Source organism: Ranitomeya imitator, chromosome 1 (genome assembly GCF_032444005.1).
Source record: "Ranitomeya imitator isolate aRanImi1 chromosome 1, aRanImi1.pri, whole genome shotgun sequence".
Taxonomy (NCBI): domain Eukaryota; kingdom Metazoa; phylum Chordata; class Amphibia; order Anura; family Dendrobatidae; genus Ranitomeya; species Ranitomeya imitator.
The window spans coordinates 881,753,139-881,773,414 of NC_091282.1; the positions used below are offsets into that span (position 1 = coordinate 881,753,139).

The 20,276-nt window shown below is 45.1% G+C and overlaps 1 protein-coding gene across 4 annotated transcripts in view; it reads left to right on the forward strand.

Annotated features, from left to right (window-relative positions):
- CENPC (centromere protein C) overlaps nucleotides 1-20,276 on the forward strand; it is a 365,318-nt gene that overhangs the window by 195,671 nt on the left and 149,371 nt on the right. For all 4 annotated transcript variants that reach the window (XM_069743120.1, XM_069743122.1, XM_069743124.1 and 1 more), the window contains one exon: nucleotides 17,734-17,944. In XM_069743120.1, the coding sequence (XP_069599221.1) occupies nucleotides 17,734-17,944 (211 nt within the window). The remainder of the gene's footprint in view (nucleotides 1-17,733; nucleotides 17,945-20,276) is intronic.

The following is a 20,276-nucleotide window of genomic DNA, read 5'->3' on the forward strand; positions in this document are numbered from 1 at the left end:
ATGGGTCGAGGGAGGGCTTTTTGAGGATGGGTGTGATCTTGGCATGCTTGAAGGATGAGGGAAAGACACCTGTTGTGAGTGAGAGGTTGAAGAGGTGCGTTAGGGTTGGGATGAAGACCGTGGAAAGGTTAGGGATGAGGTGGGATGGGAGCGGGTCAAGCGTGCAGGTGGTGAGGTGTGATCTTGACAGGAGGGTGGAGAGCTGATCTTCTGTCATGGTGGAGAAGCTGGTTTTGGAGGAGCAGGGTTGAGCAGCTAAGAGGGGCAGTGGGCGCTGTGGGCCAAAGCTTTCTCTGATCGTATCGATCTTCTGTTTAAAGAAAGAGGCGAAGTCATCAGCGGAAATGAGGGGGGAGGGAGGAGGTGCGGGGGGACGGAGTAGAGAATTGAAAGTGTTGAAAAGCTGTTTAGGGTTGTGGGACAGGGAGGATATGAGGGATGAGAAGTAAGTTTGTTTTGCGGCAGTGAGCGCAGACTTGAAGCTGGCGAGGGACTGCTTGTATGCAGTGAAGTGGTCGGCAGAGTGGGATCGCTTCCATCTCCGCTCGGCAATCCTGGAAGCCCGTCTCAATTCTTTGGTCAGGCTGGTCAGCCAGGGCTGCCTGTTAATTGTACGAGTTTTACTATGCATGAGTGGGGCGGCCGAATCGAGTGTTGTTGTTGTTATTAACATAGTAACATAGTTAGTAAGGCCGAAAAAAGACATTTGTCCATCCAGTTCAGCCTATATTCCATCATAATAAATACCCAGATCTACGTCCTTCTACAGAACCTAATAATTGTATGATACAATATTGTTCTGCTCCAGGAAGACATCCAGGCCTCTCTTGAACCCCTCGACTGAGTTCGCCATCACCACCTCCTCAGGCAAGCAATTCCAGATTCTCACTGCCCTAACCGTAAAGAATCCTCTTCTGTGTTGGTGGAAAAACCTTCTCTCCTCCAGACGCAAAGAATGCCCCCTTGTGCCCGTCACCTTCCTTGGTATAAACAGATCCTCAGCGAGATATTTGTATTGTCCCCTTATATACTTATACATGGTTATTAGATCGCCCCTCAGTCGTCTTTTTTCTAGACTAAATAATCCTAATTTCGCTAATCTATCTGGGTATTGTAGTTCTCCCATCCCCTTTATTAATTTTGTTGCCCTCCTTTGTACTCTCTCTAGTTCCATTATATCCTTCCTGAGCACCGGTGCCCAAAACTGGACACAGTACTCCATGTGCGGTCTAACTAGGGATTTGTACAGAGGCAGTATAATGCTCTCATCATGTGTATCCAGACCTCTTTTAATGCACCCCATGATCCTGTTTGCCTTGGCAGCTGCTGCCTGGCACTGGCTGCTCCAGGTAAGTTTATCATTAACTAGGATCCCCAAGTCCTTCTCCCTGTCAGATTTACCCAGTGGTTTCCCGTTCAGTGTGTAATGGTGATATTGATTCCCTCTTCCCATGTGTATAACCTTACATTTATCATTGTTAAACCTCATCTGCCACCTTTCAGCCCAAGTTTCCAACTTATCCAGATCCATCTGTAGCAGAATACTATCTTCTCTTGTATTAACTGCTTTACATAGTTTTGTATCATCTGCAAATATCGATATTTTACTGTGTAAACCTTCTACCAGATCATTAATGAATATGTTGAAGAGAACAGGTCCCAATACTGACCCCTGCGGTACCCCACTGGTCACAGCGACCCAGTTAGAGACTATACCATTTATAACCACCCTCTGCTTTCTATCACTAAGCCAGTTACTAACCCATTTACACACATTTTCCCCCAGACCAAGCATTCTCATTTTGTGTACCAACCTCTTGTGCGGCACGGTATCAAACGCTTTGGAAAAATCGAGATATACCACGTCCAATGACTCACCGTGGTCCAGCCTATAGCTTACCTCTTCATAAAAACTGATTAGATTGGTTTGACAGGAGCGATTTCTCATAAACCCATGCTGATATGGAGTTAAACAGTTATTCTCATGGAGATAATCCAGAATAACATCCCTCAGAAACCCTTCAAATATTTTACCAACAATAGAGGTTAGACTTACTGGCCTATAATTTCCAGGTTCACTTTTAGAGCCCTTTTTGAATATTGGCACCACATTTGCTATGCGCCAGTTGTGGTGTTATAAAAAGTGGCAGCAGCATCTGTGTCATGAAGGGAAGCTATGTCTGTGAGAGGGAGAAGGGACTCCGAGAGTGATTGTAAGTTGAGATGTTTGAGATTTCTGCGAGGGTGAGTGAGTTTGTGGAGTGGGGGTTGCACACTAGGAGAGGAGAGGGACGAGAATGTCAGTAGGTTGTGGTCAGACAGGGGGAGGGGTGTGTTAGTGAGATTAGTAAGGGAGCAGAGGCGGGTGAAGATGAGGTCCAGCGTATGGCCATCTTTGTGAGTGGCCTCAGAGGACCATTGAGTGAGGCCAAAGGAGGCAGTCAGTGATAAAAGTTTAGAGGTAGCTGAGGTGAAAGTGTCAATGGGGACATTGAAATCACCCATGATGATAGTGGGGATGTCAACAGAGAGGAAATGAAGTAGCCAGGTGGTGAAGTGGTCGAGAAAGGTGGAGATGGCTAGTTCTGGGGGGCGGTAGATGACAGCCAGCTGGAGGTTGGAGGGGGAATAGATGCGGACAGAGTGCACCTCAAACGAGGGAAGAGTAGCGGAGGGTGGTAGCGGGATTGGAGTGAAGGAGCAGGTGTCGGACAGGAGCAAGCCGACTCCTCCACCGCGTTTGTTGCTGGGGCGAGGGGTGTGAGAGAGGTGGAATCCGCCATAGGAGAGCGCAGCTGGAGAGGCCGAGTCAGAGGGGGTGAGCCAGGTTTCAGTGAGGCCGAGGAAGGAGAGTTTGTTGGTGATGAAGAGGTCGTGGATAAATGTCAGTTTGTTGCAGATGGAGCGTGCGTTCCATAGTGCTCCAAGTAGGGGGAGCTGGGGAGTGGGGGCTGGATGAATGGGTATGAGGTTGTCGTGGTTGGGAAAACGTGCGGAGGATCGTGGCAGGGGGTTAGAAACGAGTGTGGGGATGAATTGAGGAGGGCCGGGATTTGGGGATATGTCACCAGCAATGAGGAGTAACAGACAGATCATTAGAAGGTGGGAGCAGGATAGGACATGATGCGGCCGTGTGTGTCTGGATAAAAAGGATTGTATGTGGAGAAACAGTTCTGAGGAGAAGGTGAGATGGCTGGGGAGTATGGAGGAAGAAATGACTAGTTCCTTACTAGGTGGAGGGATTGCAGGAGATTGTAAGAAGGAAAGTAGTATGGGGGTGAAAGAGAAAAGAAACCAAAACATTGTAGTGGTCGGTGTTCTGTTACCTTCCAGTCAATTCCAGTAGAATTCAGTCTAATTCAGAATCATAATTAAAAAGATGTAATTTAAAAGATGGAAGTTAAAAGATGATTTGCAGCAGACTGAGTCTATAGCAGACTCCTGCATGTGAATATATCCCCAGTTAAGGGCAATCAGGTGTGAATGAGGGGGTGGCTGGGTATGGGAGACCAGATGTAGAGAGTTAAGCAAAGGTCATAAAGTGAGGGAGGGGTAAGACTGACCACTCAAAGAGATACCAGGATCACACAATGAGATACATGAAAACAGGTCATGGAAAACAAACTGATAGGTAAGAAAGCATACTAAAAGGATTATATGTGCTGCACCAAGACCCTCAGATCCAGGGGAAGCATAGAAAAGCCAGTGCAATATACAGAGACATTCAGAAGCCAGGGAGAGCTGGGTAAAGTCAGTGCATACCATGGAAAATCAATGCAGTATACAGAGACATTCAGAAGCCAGGGAGAGCTGGGTAAAGTCAGTGCATACCTGTGGGAAGAGGAGAACAGCTCGATTAGATGGTGCAGATGATGATAATATTGTAGTAGTGATGAGTAGCCAAATGCATTCTAGAATTCAGTCTAATTCAGAATCATAATTAAAAAGATGTAATTTAAAAGATGGAAGTTAAAAGATGATTTGCAGCAGACTGAGTCTATAGCAGACTCCTGCATGTGAATATATCCCCAGTTAAGGGCAATCAGGTGTGAATGAGGGGGTGGCTGGGTATGGGAGACCAGATGTAGAGAGTTAAGCAAAGGTCATAAAGTGAGGGAGGGGTAAGACTGACCACTCAAAGAGATGCCAGGATCACACAATGAGATACATGAAAACAGGTCATGGAAAACAAGCTGATAGGTAAGAAAGCATACTAAAAGGATTATATGTGCTGCACCAAGACACTCAGATCCAGGGGAAGCATAGAAAAGCCAGTGCAATATACAGAGACATTCAGAAGCCAGGGAGAGCTGGGTAAAGTCAGTGCATACCATGGAAAATCAATGCAGTATACAGAGACATTCAGAAGCCAGGGAGAGCTGGGTAAAGTCAGTGCATACCATGGAAAATCAATGCAGTATACAGAGACATTCAGAAGCCAGGGAGAGCTGGGTAAAGTCAGTGCATACCATGGATAATCAATGCAGTATACAGAGACATTCAGAAGCCAGGGAGAGCTGGGTAAAGTCAGTGCATACCATGGAAAATCAATGCAGTATACAGAGACATTCAGAAGCCAGGGAGAGCTGGGTAAAGTCAGTGAATACCATGGAAAATCAATGCAGTATACAGAGACATTCAGAAGCCAGGGAGAGCTGGGTAAAGTCAGTGCATACCATGGAAAATCAATGCAGTATACAGAGACGTTCAGAAGCCAGGGAGAGCTGGGTAAAGTCAGTGCATACCTGTGGGAAGAGGAGAACAGCTCGATTAGATGGTGCAGATGATGATAATATTGTAGTAGTGATGAGTAGCCAAATGCATTCTAGAATTCAGTCTAATTCAGAATCATAATTAAAAAGATGTAATTTAAAAGATGGAAGTTAAAAGATGATTTGCAGCAGACTGATGATAAATGATGATTCCACTGCTCGAGGGACCAATTCTGGAGGTTTCTACACCACTCTAAACGCTTGGAAACATTTGTCATGGAGTGTAGCGGTTTTCTAATTGCAGCTCTTCCGTGGAATCCAGATTTGTGCAGCTCCCGACCAACAGTTTTCGTGGAAACTGGGTTCTGTAGGTGTTCATTGAGCTCAGCAGTGATTTTCGGAGCCGTGGTCTTGCGATCCTCTCTCACAATTTGCTTTAGAGTCCGACGGTCTCTCTCAGTCAACTTTAACTTTCGGCCGGACCTGTGCTTTGCTGCAGACATTTTTCCTTCAGTTTCAAACGCAGTTATTGCTTTGGAGACTGTACCTCTTGACACGCCAAGCATTCGTGCACTTTCTGCTACACTAGCGCCTGCCATACGAGCACAATTTGGCCTCTTAGAAAATCCGAGAGGTCTGCCATTGGTATCAGGTTCTCATCAATGTTCTTACAATTATGCAAAACAAACCGTTAATTTACATACACATATCACATAACACAAATAATCAACTACAAAACATTTCCATATGTCACGGTTTGCATGTTTATCACATGTTCGTAGATTATGATGCCAAAACGTTAGGCGTTTCCATTATTTTGTCCAACTCCTGTACATGCGACATACTACGTGCACGCGACATACTACGTGCACGCGACATACTACGTGCACGCGACATACTACGTGCACGCGACATACGGCATACAGTACATGCAACATAGAGTACATACTTACCATCACCTTTGATCCTCAAAGCCAGTGTCACCTGTAAAAAAAAAAAAATAATAAAAAAAAAATAAAAAATTAAAATAAGCAAACACGATCTGCAGAAATCCAATTAAAAAGTGTCCCACGACGATCTCCCGTGGAGAGCAGCAGTATCGGCTGATGCGACCGCTCTCCTGGGGCTCCAGGAATACAATGACAAAGGTATGCTTCCGCACTGTATTCCTCAGTCACTGTAAAAAAAATAGTCCCTAGTCTCACTTGTGGCACTACTGTGTGAGAAAGTTCCCACGCAGCAATGACAAAGGGAGACCCTGAACTCGGGTAACCTCAGTGATACACAGCAGGAGCCATTGTCTCCTGTCAGTGTGTCATTGAGGGCCCTATAGAGCGGTGACATCACCCGATGTCACTTTTCTATAGGGGAGATCGTCGTGGGACGCTCATTATTAATTGGACTGCGTCAGACAGGGAGTATACAGTTTATTTTTTAATTTTTTACAGGCGATAGAGTATGGATAAATTAAGACTATTAAAATACTTTTTTTCTGGCTGTGTCTTTATTTATTATTTTAACTCTTTAATTACTCTAGGATTAATAATGGATAGGCATCTTATTGACGCCTCTCCATAATTAACCCGGCTTAATGTCACCCTACAATAGCAAGGTGACATTAACCCCTTATTACCCCATATCCCACCGCTACTCGGGAGTGGAAAGAGAGGGGCTAAGTGCCGGAATTGTGAGATGTGCTATTTCTGGTTCGGCTGGGGGCTGGTATTTGAAGCCGGGGAGGGGGGCGAAGGGGGGGGGGGGGGGGCAATATCCATGGCCCCTTTCTAGGCTATGAATATCAGCCTGCAGCTGTCTGCATATCCTTTCTGGCTATAAAATATAGGAGGACCGCACGTCATTTTTTGAGGGGGTCCCCCTATTTTAATAGCCAGTAAAGGTGTTGTGAATTCTGTTGTCAGGCTCCCTCCTGTGGTCATGAATGGTACTTCGGCTGGTTCTGTCCATGGACTTTCTCTGATGCCTGTGGGTGTTTCTGAGTTTCCTTCCACAGGTGACGAGGCTAATTCGTTAGTGGGCTGCTCTATTTAACTCACTTAGATCTTTGCCCCATGCCAGCTGTCAATGTTGTACTATGGCTCCAGTTCGCTCCTGGATCGTTCTGAGTTCCTGTTGCTCCAGCAGAAGCTAAGTTCCTCTGTGCGATTTTGCTTGTTTGCTATTTTTTCTGTCCAGCTTGCTTTTGTCAAAATTGTCTTGCTTGCTGGAAGCTCTGGGACGCAGAGGGGTGCCTCCCGCACCGTGAGTCGGTGCGGAAGGTATTTTTCCCTGCACTCTCTGCGTGGTCTTTTGTAGGTTTTTGTGCTGACAGCAAAGTAACCTTTTCTATCCTCGGTCTGTTCAGTAAGTTGGGCCTCACTTGCTAAATCTATTTCATCTCTGTGTTTGTATTTTCGTCTTTACTCACAGTCATTATATGTGGGGGGGCTGCCTTTTCCTTTGGGGAATTTCTCTGAGGCAAGGTAGGCTTTATTTTTCTATCTTCAGGGCTAGCTAGTTTCTTAGGCTGTGCCGAGTTGCATAGGGAGCGTTAGGCGCAATCCACGGCTATTTCTAGTGTGTTTTGATAAGTTTAGGGATTGCGGTCAGCAGAGTTCCCACGTCCCAGAGCTCGTCCTTATTATCAGTAACAATCAGGTCCATTATTTGTCCAAACCACCGGATCATAACATAAAGGCTATGCAGACAGCTGCGGGCTGATATTCATAGCCTGGGAGGGGCCGTGGGTATTACCCCCTTCCCAGACTACAAATATTGGCCCCCGGCTGTCGGCTTTCCCCCTCTGGCGCAGAAAATTGCGCGAAAGCCCACGCCATCTTTTTCTGTTTTTTTTTTTTTTTTTTTTTTTTTTTTTTTTAAATCGTTCAGTAACAAACATAAACCTTGCTATTATATATCTATGGATATATCTATAGATATATCCATAGATAAATCCATATATCTATACATTGATATCTATGGATATATGTATAGATATATGTATAGATATAACTATGGATATATCTATGGATGGATAACTATGGCTATATCGATCTATAGATATACAGTTAGGTCCATATATATTTGGACAGAGACAACATTTTTCTAATTTTGGTTATAGACATTGCCACTATGAGATTTAAACAAAACAATTCAGATGCAGTTGAAGTTCAGACTTTCAGCTTTCATTTGAGGGTATCCACATTAAAATTGGATGAAGGGTTTAGGAGTTTCAGCACCTTAACATGTGCCACCCTGTTTTTAAAGGGACCAAAAGTAATTGGACAATTGACTCCAAGGCTATTTCATGGACAGGTGTGGGCAATCTGTTTGTTATGTCATTCTCAATTAAGCAGATAAAAGGCCTGGAGTTGATTTGAGGTGTGATGCTTGCATTCGGAAAGTTTTGCTGTGAAGTATACATGAGGTCAAAGGAGCTCTCCATGCAGGTGAAACAAGCCATCCTTAAGCTGCGAAAACAGAAAAAACCCATCCGAGAAATTGCTCCAATGTTAGAAGTGGCAAAATCTACAGTTTGGTACATTCTTAGAAAGAAAGAAAGCACTGGTGAACTCATCAATGCAAAAAGACCTGGGCGCCCACAGAAGACAACAGTGGTGGATGATCGCCGAATAATCTCCATGATGAAGAGAAACTCCTTCACAACAGCCAGCCAAGTGACCAACACTCTCCAGGAGGTCGGCGTATCAATATCCAAATCTATCATAAAGAGAAGACTGCATGAAAGTAAATACAGAGGGTTCACTGCACGGTGCAAGCCACTCATAAGCATCAAGAATAAAAAGGCTAGACTGGACTTTGCTAAAAAAACATCTAAAAAAGCCAGCACAGTTCTGGAAGAACATTCTTTGGACAGGTGAAACCAAGATCAACCTCTACCAGAATGATGGAAAGAGAAAAGTATGGCGAAGGCTTGGTACAGCTCATGATCCAAAGCATACCACATCATCTGTAAAACACGGCGGAGGCGGTGTGATGGCTTGGGCATGCATGGCTGTCAGTGGCACTGGGTCACTAGAGTTTATTGATGATGTGACACAGGACAGAAGCAACCGAATTAATTCTGAGGTATTCAGAGCCATACTGTGTGCTCAGATCCAGCCAAATGCAGCAAAACTGTTTGGTTGTTGTTTCATACTACAGATGGACAATGACCCAAAACATAAAGCTAAAGCAACCCAGGAGTTTATTAAAGCAAAGAAGTCGAATATTCTTGAATGGCCAAGTCAATCACCTGATCGCAACCCAATTGAGCATGCATTTCACTTGTTAAAGACTAAACTTCAGGCAGAAAGGCCCACAAATAAACAGTAACTGAAAACCACCGCAGTGAAGGCCCGGCCGAGCATCAAAAAGGAGGAAACACAGCATCTGGTGATGTCCATGAGTTCAAGACTTCAGGCAGTCTTTGCCAGCAACAGGTTTTCAACCAAGTACTAGAAATAAAAATTTTATTTAAAATTATATAATCTGTCCAATTACTTTTGGTCCCTTTTGAAAACAGGGTGGCACATGTTAAGGAGCTGAAACTCCTAAACCCTTCATCCAATTTTAATGTGGATACACTCAAATGAAAGCTGAATGTCTGAACTTCAACTGCATCTGAATTGTTTTGTTTAAAATTCATTGTGGTAATGTCTATAACCAAAATTAGAAAAATGTTGTATCTGTCCAAATATATATGGACCTAACTGTATTTATAGATAGATTATATCTGTAGATACATAGCTATATCTATCCATATCTATCCATATATCTATCTGGCTACTTGCACACATCAGGTTTTTGCACAATCTGGCGAGTTTTGAAAAAACGGATCCGTGGGTTTTTTTCCCGCCGGATCCGTTTTTTTCTCAGTTGTATTAGCGCCGGATTACGCCTGATGGCCACACGTTTCATCCTTTTTTTGCCGGATCCACCAGAACAGCTGTTTCCAGCGGACGGAGAAAACGTACAGAAAAAACGTTTTTTTCTGTCCAGCGAAAAAACGCCCAGCAACAGATCCGGCAAAAAACGTATGAAACTGATATGTGAAATGATGAATCTGGCCTCCGAATCCGGTTTTTCATGCATTTTTCCATTGAAATCACATACTTTTTCTGTTCTCTCTCTCTCTCTCTCTCTCTCAAAGAAAACGGATCAGTTGCATCAGTTTTTCACTATTTGCAATGGATCCGTTTTTTCAAAAATTCGCCTCCCTTTTAACTATACAAATATTTGTGGGACTACAGGTCCCAGAACAACAATACTACAGGCTTACAGTGCAGACTCCCTCTTCGACACATACCGGTCATTTACAGTCATGCCGGACACTGTTTCATTACCATTGCAGATATGCCTCCATGCGTATCCTGAGGCGCACATACAGCGTCCCCTGGCTGGCTGTAACATGGGTCACTGCATCACAGTATATACAATGCTTTCAAAAAGTATTTGTAACCTGTGAACTTTACCCCATTTTTTTTTTTTTCATGATACACCCACAAACTGAAATACATAGTAACATAGTATTTATCGGTCGTCCATGACAGCACCACAGAGACAGGGGATCCGCCCTTCAGGAACGGGAAACCTACAGATACATAAGGGTGGCACCTCTCCCACGCATCGGTTGGTTTCCTGTTCCTGGAGGACAGGATGCCCTACAGATATCTGTATTTCATCTGAGATACCCAGGCTGGCTGTCCCACTCAGGTAGCTAGGGGGTCTCCTACCTCGGTCAGTGTGGGTCCCTGGAAGCGCCACGGTGGGTCCGGGTAGGGCTCCACGGCAGTGAGCGGAGCAGGTGGAGCGGAGTCCGGAGGATGTCCGTCTACGAGTGCCAGCGACGGAGGTGAGTATTTCCACCCCCCCCCCCCAGGTCCGTCCAGTTTTTCCGGTGCCTCTACAGCCGCTGCGTCCCGTCGGTCGTCCTGTCCGGGGCCCTTGGCGTGGCGGTGTGCAGCGGGGTCGGCCAGCGGTGCCGTGCCTCGGCCTCCCTGCGCGTCTCTTCCGGCGCCGGAAAGAGCGCACTGGGGGCGGGGCCGGGACCGTAAGTCGGACATCGGCCGGCTTCTGCTGCAGTCGCTGCTGCGGCCACGTGATGGTGATGGCGGCGGCGTGGGGGGGGGGGGGGGAGGAACGTTCGGAGGCTATGGGGGGACTGGTCGTAATCTGCACGGGGAGGGGGCGGAACCCCTGGCCACGCCCCTGCTGACAATCCAGATTCGGGGGAAGGGCTATATATAGCCGCACAGAAGGCTGCAGGGCTGCTTGTGAGCCCATCTGCAGCAATGGATGAGCCAGAAGCTCCCGTCGGTCTGCTGGAGCAGGACAGAGCCTTGGAGAAGTCCCATGCAAACCCCCAGCCGAAAACCCGCGGACGCAGTGATCAGCTCAGTCATCTAGACTGAAGGATCCGGTTTGCTTCCCCAGAAATCCGGTACCTACCGCTGCTGCCTTGATAAGAGACCTTCGTGAACATGCCCTGATGCAGTCTTTTCCTATGTTTTTTCCTTAGGGGAAAAAATACGCTGGTAAAGTAAAGAATAAGGAGTGTGCACTATGTAGTTGTCCCTTGCCAGATACCTACCCTAAAAGACTGTCAGTCGTGTGTGCGACACAGTAGGGAGAAGAGGAAATATATACATTTTATAGCGGTAGTACTAGTTAAATTACATAGGGTTCTTTCCGCTCCCATAGGTGGCGGAAGAGTCTCCCGATTTTACTTCAAAACTTAGAGAAATCATTAGGAGAGAAGTAAAAGATTCACTAAAATCCTTGTCCCAAGGGTAGCCATCCAGGAGAAGAAGGGAACCTAGTGGTTCAGATTCTTCTACTGCCCCTAGGAAAGAATGTGGTTCAAATGCCTCCGTCTCCTCCGCATCCTCTTCAGAAGAGGATTCTAATCGATTTTGCTTCCCGCTAGACCAGATGGATAGGCTGATTAAATCAGTCAGATCCACCTGGAGAAGGCTGGAGACGAGAAAAAGAAATTTCCCAGTCTACCGACCACTTCTTCTAGGCGACCTTTCACAAGGGAAAGGTTCTTTCGCAGAAGGCCAGCCAGGGACCAAGGAATATGGGACGATAAAAAGGAAAAAGGTACTGGATTCATGTTTGGAGGTGGGGGACGTCAGGAACCATCCCGTGAGATTAAAAAGCCACCCCAATGACTAGTCGCCCCGGTGGGAGGTAGACTATCTGCCTTCTACTGAGCCTGGTCCAAAATTTCCAGTAGCAATTGGATTTTGGGAATAATAGCTGTGGGTCTATGGCTAGAGTTCTCCTCTATCCCTCATAATTTCTTCAGAGTTATCCCGTTCAGGTCCTCTCCAGCAGAACAGGTGGCACTGGAAACGGAAATTCACGACCTGCTCAGTAAGAAGGTCCTATCAGAGGTTCCGGAAGGAGAATGGGGTAGAGGATTCCACTCTCCTCTGTTCCTAATACGCAAACAAGACGGCTCCTTCAGAACTATTATCAACCTTAGGGCTCTTAACAATTTTCTGACCATACAACCGTTTAAAATGGAGACTGTTAATACCGCAATAAAATTGCTGTTTAAAAACTGCTTTATGGTGGTGTTGGATTTAGAGGACGCCTATTACCATATCCCCATTTATGCAGGCCACCAACGATTCCTGAGGGTAGTGGTCCCGTTAGATGGGGTGGTCAGACATACCAAAAGGGAGGGCCCTATATTGGAAATATCGGTCGCCCCCCCGGGTATTTACTAAGGTCATGGCGGAGGTCATGGCTCACCTACATAAGTCTGACATTCTGGTAATTCCCTACCTTGACGATCTCCTTATCGTAGGTAAAACAGCGGATCACTGTTTAGAACAATTACAAAAAGTAATGTCTACCCTGGAGCGACTGGGATAGTTACTTAATGTCAAAAAGTCCCGGTTACAGCCCATGAAAGTGCAGCGATTTTTAGGCCTGACCTTGGATTCCCAGGATCAGGAATGTCGTTTACCTCACGAAAAAATAGATCTCCTACACCTTCAAGTGCTAAATGCCTTCAGACACCCCACTATGTCCCTTAGAAAAGCGATGTCTGTTAGGCTCTCTCTCGTCCTGCATTCCAGCGGTCCGATGGGCCCAGTATCATACAAGGATACTTCAGGGCGAGGTATTATTACAACAAATTTTGGGGGGTCACCTAGGGAGCCAGCTGACCTTGTCCCAAAACACTATTGTATCCCTCAAATGGTGTCTAGACCAAAATAACCTATCCACAGGGGTCCCCTGGGAATATAACGTAACCCGCATAATCACCTCAGATGCTAGCCCTTCTGGTTGGGGGGCTCACATGGGGGAAATTATAATCCAGGGATTTTGGGACCAGCTTCAGACCGAAATGTCCTCTAACCTGAAGGAGTTAACAGCGGTGGAGCAGGCAGTTAAAAGACTTCTTGTCTATCTACAGGGCCACGACGTGCGGATATTCTCCGACAATCGGGTCACGGTGCCATATATCAATCAAGGCGGAACCCGTTCCAAATCCCTGATGAACGTGGCAGATCATCTGTTCCAGATAGCAGAGCAACACTTTCTCTTATTGACGGCTCTTCATATAAGAGGAGTAGAAAATACTACGGCGGATTACTTAAACCGCAACACCTTGAGGCAGGGAGAATGGTCCCTAAACGACTCCATCTTCAACCTCTTTGTGGAAAGGTGGGGTCAACCGGAGGTAGTTCTTTTCGCCACAAAGGAATACCGGAAAGTGAGACAATTCTGCTGTCTGAACCCCAGAGAAAATCCTCTGTCAGTAGATGCCCTCCTCACAGACTGGAACTTCAGGCTAGCTTACGCCTTTCCTCCCCTGTCTCTACTTCCTCTGGTGGTGAGGAAAATCAGGAAGGACAAGGCCACAGTTATAGTAATTGCCCCCTTCTGGCCCAGAAGGACGTGGTTTTGATGCCTCAGGTCCATGTCAATATCCGACCCATGGGTCTTGCCTGACATCCCAGATCACCTATCCCAGGGCCCAGTCTTCCATCCTCGGGCAGTTGGCCTTCGTCTGACGGCATGGATTTTGAGCGGTTGCTTTTAAGAGATAGGGGTTTCTCTCTGGGCCTGATTAACACTCTGCTGAAGAGCAGAAAAATTATCACCACAAAAATTTGTCATGATCTGGAAAAGATTTCTTCAAAACTCGGGGGTAGTAGCAGGTCAATCTACTCCAATAGACCAGATTTTGGAGTTCTTGCAAAAGGGGTTGGATATGGGGTTATCCCCAAATACTCTTAAAGTACAGGTGTCAGCTTTAGGGGCCCTCTTTGGCTGCAACATTTCTGAAAATTACTGGATCAGTAGGTTCATCAAGGTGACAAAACGGTCTAGGCCAGTGGTGAAGAATAGGGTCATGCCGTGGGACTTAAACTTAGTCCTCTCGGCCATGACTGAAGCCCCATTCGAGCCAATTTTTCAGCCACCAGGAAGGCTACTTTAACGTCAGCTCGTAGGGTAGGTGACATCCAGGCGTTATCCAGGCTTCCCCCTTACATGCAACTTAGGGATGATAGAGTGGTACTTTCCCCTGATCCAGCATATCTTCCTAAAGTAGTGTCCAGATTCCATAGAACACAGGAGATAGTTCTTCCATCTTTCCTCCCTAATCCTACTAACGATAAGGAAAGGAAGCTACATACTTTAGATGTAAAAAGATGTATCCTGGAATATCTAGCAGTGACTGATCCTTGGAAGATAGATAACGCCCTATTCGTATCCTATCAGGATAGTAAGAACGGTCATAGAGCATCAAAATCTACGCTAGCTAGGTGGATCAGGGAGGCTATTTCGCTGGCATACATCTCAAAGGGCAAGCTGGTGCCTGAAGGTCTAAGAGCGCATTCCACTAGAGCTATGGCTGCCTCATGGGTAGAGAGGTTAGAGGTGTCGATCCACCAAATATGTAAGGCTGCTACTTGGTCTTCTCCAAACACCTTCTATAACCATTATAGATTAAACCTGGGTGCTTCCTCAGACCTCTTTTTTTGTAAGGGTGCTGCAAGCCATAGCACCACAGAGAGAATTACAGAGAGTAAACTGTTTAGGGAGGGACTGTCATGGACGACCGATAGTCTTAGTTACTCACCGGTTAACGGTGTTTTTCGGGGTCCATGACCGCACCAGTACATACCCTCCCGTCTTCTTAAGTTCTGGGTGTACACCTCTTCCCTTTTTTTTTTATATAGTCCACTCGTGGTGAATAGTTAGCAGTTGTATATAAATTGTGCTGTTAACCTTGGTGGTCCTCTTGTGCTCTGTAAACCAACTGATGCCTGGGAGAGGTGCCACCCTTGTGTATCTGTAGGTTTCCTGTTCCTGAAGGGCGGATCCCCTCTCTCTGTGGTGCTGTCATGAAAAACACCGTTAACCGGTGAGTAACTAAGACTTTAAGGTTGGAGGAAGACTTTAAGTCCATCTAGTTAAGCCCATAGCCTAACATGTTGACCCAGGCCTATGGTGTTCCTGGAGAAGCTACGGATTTCCTCAAGTGGGTTAGTTTGTCCACAAGACAGCTATTAGGCTAGTGTCACATTAGCCAGAGAGCATCGGCTACAGAATGCTAATGACACTTGGCTCAAACTCTACTGCCAGCAAGAGCCGAGTGTCAGTGCACTGTGCTACGATCCTCTCCCATGAGAGAATCACAGCACAGGTACAGAGAAAGCAATTTCTCCATCTCCACCATTGCCAATATCTGCTGTAATCGCACTGCACCCATCAACTTGTATAGGTGAGTGCAGTCCGATTCTTAGATGCAGTTGAAGCAAGCTGTGATTGTTTTCTCATGCCGAATTGGCATGAGAAAATAATCACGGATCTGAGCTGCCCTGTAGAATAACACTGGTCTAACTGATATGTGACGTTTTATCGCACAACACTCGGCTGTTATATGCTTGTGTGAGCGAGGCCTTAAGGTACCTTCACACTAAGCGACGCTACAGCGATACCGACAACGATGGCGATCGCTGCAGCGTCGCTGTTTGGTCGCTGGAGAGCTATCACACAGACAGCTCTACAGCGACCAACGATGCCGGTAACCAGGGTAAACATCGGGTTACTAAGCGCAGGGCCGCGCTTAGTAACCCGATGTTTACCCTGGTTACCATCGTAAAAGTAAAACAAAAACAAACACTACATACTTACCTTCAGCTGTCTGTCCCCGGCGCTGTGGTTTCCTGCCGTCACCGCTCTGCTTTCCGGCTGGCCGGCGCTGACACAGGATGCAGGAGGAGTGCAGAGAAGCAGAGCGCCGAGGACAGACAGCAGAAGGTAAGTATGTAGTGTTTTTTTTTTTTACTTTTACGATGGTAACCAGGGTAAACATCGGGTTACTAAGCGCGGCTCTGCGCTTAGTAACCCGATGTTTACCCTGATTACTAGTGAAGACATCACTGAATCGGCGTCACACACGCCGATTCAGCGATGTCTGCAGGGAGTCCAGCGACGAAATAAAGTTCTGGACTTTCTGCAGCGACCAACGACATCACAGCAGGATCCTTATCGCTGCTGCGTGTCAAACACAACGATATCGCTAGCCAGGACGCTGCAACGTCACGGATCGCTAGCGATATCGTTGTGAAGTTGTTTAGTGTGAAGGTACCTTTAGTCATACACTCTGCAAAACCAGAATCAGGATAGTGGACAACTTCTTTAGGCCAATAAATACAAATTTTTGTGTAAAAACAAGAACCCAGTGTTGGCACATTCTGGAATGATGCAAGCTCTTGAAATTCACGCAAATTGCTGCCTAGAGTGCATGTGTTTGGCAGAGAATAAAAAAAACAGCAAAAATGCATTTCACCATTCAAAAGGTAGTATAAAGCATGATCCAAAAAAGTCATATGTAAGAAGTATGAATAAGGGTATCACATAATCTCTAAGAAAAAAAAAGCCCACACATGACTATTGCCAAAAAACTAGAAAAGTTATGGCACTCAGAATATGCTGATTAAAAAAAGTTTTGTAAAGTGTTGTGTGTTAAAGTGGAATGCATAAAAAACTGTAAATTTGATACCCTTGTAGTCGTTCTAACCAAAAGAATACCCATGAGTGAATGGGTTAAAAGAAAAAAAAAAAAATAGAAAATCAACAGCAGTTGAATTGCTTAAAATTTTGTTCATTCTGCCTCCCAAAAATCACAAGTAAGACTATTCACATATTTTTTTCCTGTGCTTTAAGCACTTCAGGGTTTACATATAAATGTTAGAAAAACAGGAACCAGGGGCTTATTTTTTTCCTCTCCCTTTTGTAAATATTGGAAATCCGTCGTGATCTCCTGGTCTAATCTGCATGAGTTGGTGTATTGGGGGGGGGGGGGGGGGGGGGGGAGGCAGTGCAGTTTAGTTTAGCTGTGTCACATTGCAAGCCCTTCCATCAGCTCTCCTCCTTTATTTTAGCACTGTAACTTCTGCTGTTCTGACCCCTCCCCCACCCCCCTCTCCTCCACACACGCACAGCCTATCTAGAGATGTCAGGAAACTTATCGCTCTACAGTGAGATGAGAGAGATAGAAATGTCAGTAATTTGTCTGCTGTTATAATTACTCTGCAGTGAGATGAAAGCCGCCATGAGAATATCGTACTGTAAATGGATGTCCCCATTGTAACAAGACAGTTAATGAAATTGTGCCCCAGTACATAATGTAATGCAGAGTCATGGTTGAATGAGTTTGGGGTGTGATAACTTGGCACTTAGATTCTTGACTTCATCTCCATTGAACACCTTTCAGACTGTCTCCTCCAATACCTGACCACAGTAATGCTTTTTTGGATGAAGTAGTAGAAATACCACCGGACCTTGTGGCAGCTGTTATGGCTGCAAGGGGGACCAACACCATATTAATGCTTATGACTTTGGAATGAGATGTAAAGCTGCTGTATCTGTCCCGATATTTTGTCCTTATGTGTAAGAAGACTAGCTTTTTAGTGTTGAGTTGGAGACCGCTTTTATGGCAAAATGTATATCTTGAATGCGAATAAGAAAGTTTTGGTATATGTTTTAGGCAAAGGTAAAGCAAAATCGACTAAGCCTGCCAAAAAGGCTAAAAAGTCCAAATCATCAGGAAAAAAATTGGAACATCAAGTGAGAAAGAAAAAAACAAAAAACAATGTAGTGAAAAATAAACATCTATACAGTCAGTCTCAAAATGGAAGATTAAAAATTGATGATCGTGATAAACAAGCAGCAGAGACAGAGGAGGATCTTCTGCCGAGGTAAGAGCTAAATATGGCTGTCATTCCACTATCATTACATTGTATTCTAAGGCTCTGTTCACATGTGTAGTCACATGTGGCATGTCAAAAACTGAAATAAAAAAAAATCCAGTGTAACATCCTTTCATTTAAATATGGATGGAAATGTTCTAAAATGTCTAATTTGTTTTATGGCAATCTGCTTTTAACTGTACAAAAAAATGTAGTCTGTACAACTTTGTCAGGCCAATAAATATATAGTAAATACCCCATTTTTTAAATTTTATCATTAATGAAGTTTTGTAGAAATGGCTACTAACTAATGGTCATGTGCTATGTTATTCTTTAATAGATGCATTTTTAACAGCTTCAGGACCTCCCATAGACTTTAAAGAAACCCCCGCCCCCCCAAAAAAAAAAAAAAAAAAAATAGTGGCATAAAAATAAAATTGTGTCACGAAAAAGACAAGAGCTACTTGAATATCTGAACCGGAAAACATTTTTCACTGCATGTACAGAAAAAACTGAATATGCTTGGTCAGGATCTGGGATAATTGGCCCAGTCTTGAACTGGTTAACGCGTAACTGTTTTCATTCTCAATAATAATGTATTTCTAGCAATTTTTCAATAAACTTAACTTTCAAATATCATACCTTGTAAATGTAATCCAGAAGAAAACCTTTCATAAACCTTTAAGATGCCCCCAAGCTGTTTCTCAACCAGATAATTTGCTTATCTAAGGATGGGGGCGAACCTATACAGCCTGCATACTCTTGGCTGAAACCGAGGCATTCTTAAGCAGCACATCGGCAGTTTACTTTGGTTTTTGGCAGAGTGCTTCAGTTTTGTTAGCTGTTGGCACACAGCTCCTTCTGCCCTGTAAGCTGATTATTCTGTGTTTTTCACAGGATCTCGGACAGTTCTTCTCCATATTTAGCACACAGCTCCTTCTGCCCTCTGAGCTGATTATTCTGTGTTTCTCCGTAACTCGGACAGTTCTTCTCCATATTTAGCACATAGCTCCTTCTGCCCTGTCAGCTGATTATTCTGTGTTTCTCCGTAACTCGGGACAGTTCTTCTTCATATTTACCACCCAGCTCCTTCTGCCCTGTCAGCTGATTATTCTGTGTTTCTCAGGATCTCGGACAGTTCTTCTCCATATTTAGCACATAGCGCCTTCTGCCCTGTCAGCTGATTATTCTGTGTTTCTCAGGATCTCGGACAGTTCTTCTCCATATTTAGCAAATAGCGCCTTCTGCCCTGTCAGCTGATTATTCTGTGTTTCTCCGTAACTCGGACAGTTCTTCTCCATGTTTAGCACATAGCTCCTTCTGCCCTGTCAGCTGATTATTCTGTGTTTCTCCGTAACTCGGGACAGTTCTTCTTCATATTTACCACCCAGCTCCTTCTGCCCTGTCAGCTGATTATTCTGTTTCTCAGGATCTCGGACAGTTCTTCTCCATATTTAGCACATAGCTCCTTCTGCCCTGTCAGCTGATTATTCTGTGTTTCTCAGGATCTCGGACAGTTCTTCTCCATATTAAGCACATAGCTCCTTCTGCCCTGTCAGCTGATTATTCTGTGTTTCTCCGTAACTCGGACAGTTCTTCTCCATATTTAGCACACAGCTCCTTCTGCCCTGTCAGCTGATTATTCTGTGTTTCTCCGTAACTCGGGACAGTTCTTCTTCATATTTACCACACAGCTCCTTCTGCCCTGTCAGCTGATTATTCTGTGTTTCTCCGTAACTCGGACAGTTCTTCTTTATATTTAGCACACAGCTCCTTCTGCCCTGTCAGCTGATTATTGTGTTTCTCCGTAACTCGGGACAGTTCTTCATATTTACCACACAGCTCCTTCTGCCCTGTCAGCTGATTATTCTGTGTTTCTCAGGATCTCGGGACAGTTCTTCATATTTACCACACAGCTCCTTCTGCCCTGTCAGCTGATTATTCTGTGTTTCTCAGGATCTCGGACAGTTATTCTCCATATTTAGCACATGGCTCCTTCTGCCCTGTCAGCTGATTATTCTGTGTTCCTCCATAACTCGGACAGTTCTTCTCCATATTTAGCACATAGCTCCTTCTGCCCTGTCAGCTGATTATTCTGTGTTTCTCCGTAACTCGGGACAGTTCTTCTTCATATTTACCACACAGCTCCTTCTGCCCTGTCAGCTGATTATTCTGTGTTTCTCCGTAACTCGGACAGTTCTTCTTTATATTTAGCACACAGCTCCTTCTGCCCTGTCAGCTGATTATTGTGTTTCTCTGTAACTCGGGACAGTTCTTCATATTTACCACACAGCTCCTTCTGCCCTGTCAGCTGATTATTCTGTGTTTCTCAGGATCTCGG